Consider the following 5777-nt stretch of genomic DNA (forward strand, 5'->3'; position numbering starts at 1 on the left):
TTTCTTTTCTGCTCTCTCTTTGCACTGCTTATCATATTTAATTTAATATATATTTATTATTGTAATTTAGTAATGTTATTATACATTGTAATTTACTGCTGCCACAAAACAATAAATTTCACAGCATATGCCAGTGATATTAAACATGATTCAGATTCAGATTCTACAGGGGTTGCCTGATCTGATGAGTTTTTCCAATATTATCTGTTCTTTTACTTCACATTTTCAGCATCTGCTGTTATTCTTCTTTTATGTTCAATTCGGGTTACCTCAATATAAGCAGAATGTGAAAGGTTAACGTAAGGACAAGGAATTATTTGCTGGGATGAGAAAAACAATTAGGATAGACTGGAAACACTGAAACTGTTTAGTGAAGTGAATGCAGAGGGAAGATCTGATGGAAGTACATACAAAGATGAGTGCCATGGATTGACTGTCTTCAATAGTCATTGGGTCAAGGACTAGAGGTGGTTGGTATAAGTAAAGTAAAGAGAATTAAGGAGGAGGAAAGACATTTTTGCAGCACGTGGAATGCTCTGCCTGTAGGTATGGTGGAAGCAGGTTCCATCAAGAGTGTAGTGGAGAAGCTGTTTGCAAAACCAACACAAAGGGGCTCCAGGTAGAGCTAGTGATGAAAGCTGACATGATGGGCAAATGGCATCCTTCATTGCTGTTTATATCATTCTATGTTTTCATTTCTGTTAAATTATACAGTATGTAGTGTATGACAAAATTGTTAATTGTTGAATTAGCTTGGGAGATCAACCAGGTGAAGGATGTTACTTATGTAAAAGAGACAAATGACATTTGGCAGAAGCTTGGTAGATAGTTCTCTCTCGTCTAAGGCAGTATAACATCAATTCCAGTTCAAGTCAAAAGACAAGAGCAGAAAACTCAAGGATAAAGTTCCAAATAATTTCTAGGGGTGTTTCTGTATCGTGCCACCAGATAAAATATGCAATCATCAATATTCTCTTAGGTGAATCTGAAAGATACAAATGTACTGCTTCAAGAAACAGTGTATTTTCTGTTGTGGACAATATGTTTCTTCCAATTGACATAATTAGACATACTATCCTGTTATTAACACTTCATTTCAGTAGACATTTGTTATATGCATATTTGCTGCCACATTTTTCGCACAATGGTTAGCTAAGCTAATATCTAGAAGGATACAAAGCAAATTTGGATATCCTGGAAAGGGATGTTAAATGATAACCTTTCTTTCATTCATATGACTGTACTTTTTTATATGACATAGAATGTAATTTGGTACAAGCTTTTAGGAAGTGCTGCCAACATGCATCATCACAGAGACTTGAAGAATTGATTGTTCATTCCAACCTGCCTTCACTTCGGAACATAGATCCTTTGGATAGGGTAGATTCTCTTGAACCACTGTAATAGAATGTAATTCCACCACCATTACTTTTCTTAGCAATAATGACTAAAGCATCCAAAATAGCTTGATACATCTAAGTGAGGAAAATTAAAGCAAGTGCATCTGAGTCATTTCCAGAAACACTTTTAGAATGGGTACATCCCTTAGAAACATAATTTAAGTCACTGCATTACATTTAAGTAAAAGAATGGCAGTAGTATAATTTAAATTTAAATGCTCTGACAACAATTCATCTTAATGCCATTTTTGTAAAGCAATTTAATAAGTTTTCAATCCATGCTTACTTCTTTATTTCAATTTAATTAAAGCTAATGTGAACATTATTGTTCAAAAAATAATTTCTATTTCATATAATGAGCAGCTACTAAACAAAAACCTGACATTAACTGGTGTTCATTCCAGCCAAAAGGCATTGGGAATGAATTATAAAATCCTGTGTAAAATGTATGGTGTGCAGACTGAGAAGTGCATTGAGAACATTTCAGCCTATTGATAGTATGAAGCTGGCAAAACTGTTGCCTCTGTCAATCAACAAGTTTTAAATGCACTGTATCGTGCCTTTGCTTGTTGTTAAGGTTCATTAAATAATCAGGCTCATTTGTGATCCACTGGTACAGTCATATTAATAATGCAATAATTCAACTTAAAAATGCAGAGTGCATCTGTAGACAAATTCTGCCATTTTATTCAGTGGATGTTGAATTATATATTAGCTAATTTTAAGAAAGTCATCATTACAGTAGCTGTGTGAAGATTAAAGCAGTTTTTGTTCAAGGTATGAAATCTGGGGTACTGTGCAGAAAGATTAAAGTCTGCAGTCTGTACATAAGACTAGGATAACATAGTATTGAAGTAACATTGTTAATAATGTATTCATAATAGTTAGTTCACTGACAAACTATAAAGTAAAACAAATGAAGATAATGAATATATAACTCAATCTGGTTTTAAGTACAAACTTTGTACTTTATTTGCATAATTTTAAATAAGTAACATTTAAGAAAATAACCTTATCTTTAGAGAATGGCTGCATGCTATTTTTTGTACATATTCAAGTATAAATTCAAACAGATAATTTAAAACACATTTACCTGAGATCTAAGAGTTTTGATAAAGATATTGGCAAGAAAACTGGCTCTTTTGCATAAAGATAAAAATTGTTGCATAATGCATAATCAATACAGAAATTGTTTTCATCTCAACAGTATTGTTTTATATTGATCATGACATCAAACCAAATTAAATTGGAAACAATTCACTTCATCCATCAAAGTTGTTTGCATGTTCTTGTCAAAATAATGTGATTATTGTTGTTTTATCATTTGTTGCAATATTATTTGTGACTAAGCATTGGAGAAGAATGTAACCTGGCACTCATTACTCTCTCATTCAATCAGTTTACCATTTAAGTGTGTTGTGATAGACATCCAGCTTAAACCTATAATACTATAATATAAAATACATTGTTTGAAAAAAATTATTCTGCCTTTATGGGATGAGAGATTACAGCAGAATGTTCGATCTTGTTTCATTGAAGAAGCCAAGTTCAAAATTCATTAAAATTTTGATGAATAATGGATGCACACATACTGAGCAATATGCAGGATAAGGCAGTTGACATTTACAATCAGCTAGTTGTTTTGCATCTCTCGGCAATATAGCCGAACTGTCCAATTGAACCTTTTGGGGTCAACCCATTAAGCGAAATCTATATGAATTTGTCCCAAGTTAATAATAACATTTAATCAATATGAAACCATCAATTATTATACTGTAGTAACATTATACACACCATTAGAAGGAAACTTTTATTACATCACTAATTCTCAAAGCACTTTAGACCAGTTTAGCCATACAAAAATGCACAGTGCTTAGTATTATTTTATAATAAAAATCAACTGTAGATAATAAAAAAAAGTAGGATCTTTTTGGATTCGTAGCAAACATTCTTCTTTTAATATTCAGATTTATTTTCAAATGCTATTGAGGTAAGCAACACATTCATCACAGACAGATATTTCCCCTGTTATTTTAACACTGAATGATGTTGTCAGCCATTGGCTCCTGGAAACTGGTGATGATAGTTGTGAAGACCACACTGACAGAAAGCACAGGGTGCGTCTGCTTAAATTACATCATGTGACATTGGTCTGAGTCCCTCAACCCTCCTTTAGATTGAAGATGCTGAGGTTTAACATTTCTATTCCTAAAAATAGCTGCAATACCAGGTGCAACCTTGCTCATGGTGTTAGATTTCATTGATAGAACACCCTGACTTGAAAACTCATATTGTAAACAGAAAGTGCAAATAGATATATCTCTTATAGACATATTAAAACATAAAACATTACTTTTCAATAAATAATATATCATGTAAACCTATTAGTACAGTAAACTGTCTGTATTTCTCAGTCAGTGCAGTAGTAGTTGTGTATCTCATTCAGAGGGATGTCCTCATAAACATCAGACAGGGAGGTGCTTTTCTCCTTCTCTAAGCTGAAAATATATACACATGAAACAATTATATAAAGTAAGTTCTACTGAACAACAGTTTCAATAATTAATATCTAAGGCAATTACATCGCTGATTTCTTTTGGTAGATATTCTTACAATTTGTCATCTTACATGAAAACTTCAATTTGTTTTAAAGTTTGCATCAATGAGAGAAGCGGGCAGTCAGCTTCAAATATTTTCAATAATTAGATTACATGAAAGTAATGCCGATAGGATAGTTCATAAGTTTGTTTTAAAAGTTGTAAAATAATCAATAATATGTATGTTGATAATCTCACCATTTTTCTCTGATTACTAAGACAGAAGGTGCATATAGGTCTGGGAGCTGCCGTATTTATGTCGTTATTGCTGCCCTGCCTGACAGCTCGATATTTTAAGCAGGGCTGCCCGTCCAGACAGTCCTCTCCCAGGAGGAGGACATTCGCCAGATGGGAAATATAACTGGAGGCCAAGCGTAGGGTCTCTATCTTCGATAGTTTGCGGTCTGCTGGCTCGGTTGGAATGAGATTCCTGAGAGCTGTGAATGCTGTGTTCACACTGTGGGTTCTGTCCCGCTCTCTTGCATTTGCTGCTTGCCGTTGTTTGTTTATACCAGTTGAAAAGACCTTTCTCTTCTTTTTTGCAATGCCATCAATCTGACTGCTCTCACTCTCACTTTCAAGTTCCTCAACATCAGAAGCAATAATTTCTGGCTGGCAGGTTTGAACATTCCCTGTAGACTTCATTATGCATCTACCACGGGAAGAAGCTGTAAATTGTGCACAACCATTTCCTGTGATAGAAGTACCCAGTATTTCGACACAGAAAAGCTGACAACATCAGTGTCTACTTTATCCCCTGGCAGTTAGCAGGCCATTTTCTGAATGATTACTACAAATAGTCAGAACCATGTGGCTTCTCTATAAGGTAAGAAGGGTGGAGCCTTTACTCTTCAGAGTACTGACTACCTTCAAATTAAAGCTGCAGCAATGAGTTTAACCAGTCCTAAATCACAAATAATTGATTCTATAAATGTGATTATTTTGGAAAAACAACAAATGATGTTTAAATAGTTAAGTCTCAGATACAGTATATTATGATTAAATATGCGATCCTGGTGTTTGCTTTCTGTTGCTAATATATTTCCACTGCTATTGCCTTCTAATAAATGCAGTATTGTTCTAAGGGAAACTCTGCACATATGCATAGGATCATTTCCACATGTGTGGTGCTCACTAATCAAATCAGTATTGTACACTTTATCATCATGGAATCAACTAATATAAAGTTGACTTAATGATCATAAGGCACAAAAGTAAGTTTCACAATATGATCGCATGATCTTGCACCAACATCAAAGTACAAACTGCTATGAAGAATGTGGATGTAAGCTGTGTTCAAATGCCAAATCAAAATACAGCAGATGCTGGAAATTTGAAACATGAACTATATATTTTAGCATTCAAATACTGTGAGATATAATAGTTCACATTAATAAAATTTCAAGGGCTCTTCATCTGGATGTATCTATCAGATACATCCCTGTGGTAGGATGTTCAGAATTCACTTTTCAATTGTTTTATGATATATTACTATTATTATTATTATTATTATTATTATTAAACTTGCACACTATGAGTTAATGCAGTCTTGTGACAATCACCGAGGCATCTCCCTCCTGTCCATAGCTGGGAAGATCTTGGCTCGCATCCTGCTTAATCGCCTTCTCCAACATCTTGAGCAAGGTCTCCTCCCAGAAAGCCAGTGTGGCTTCCGTGGCAGAGTGTGGAACTGTCGACATGATATTTGCCGTACGCCAACACCAGGAAAAATGTCAAGAACAGCACAGCGACCTTTTTATGACCTTCGCCGATCTGACCA

At 34.5% G+C, this 5777-nt stretch overlaps 1 protein-coding gene across 1 annotated transcript; it reads right to left on the bottom strand.

The window, feature by feature from the left end:
* Nucleotides 1-3865: 3865 nt before the first annotated feature.
* On the bottom strand, nt 3866-4642 carry LOC132393728 (transcription factor 15-like). The gene is made up of 2 exons (XM_059969132.1): nt 4196-4642; nt 3866-3898 (listed from the first exon to the last, which is right to left on the bottom strand). Exons 1-2 carry the CDS (start codon nt 4640-4642, stop codon nt 3866-3868), a joined length of 480 nt encoding a protein of 159 aa, XP_059825115.1.
* Nucleotides 4643-5777: the final 1135 nt, after the last annotated feature.

This window comes from Hypanus sabinus, chromosome 5 (genome assembly GCF_030144855.1).
Source record: "Hypanus sabinus isolate sHypSab1 chromosome 5, sHypSab1.hap1, whole genome shotgun sequence".
In the NCBI taxonomy this organism is placed as follows: Eukaryota; Metazoa; Chordata; class Chondrichthyes; order Myliobatiformes; family Dasyatidae; genus Hypanus; species Hypanus sabinus.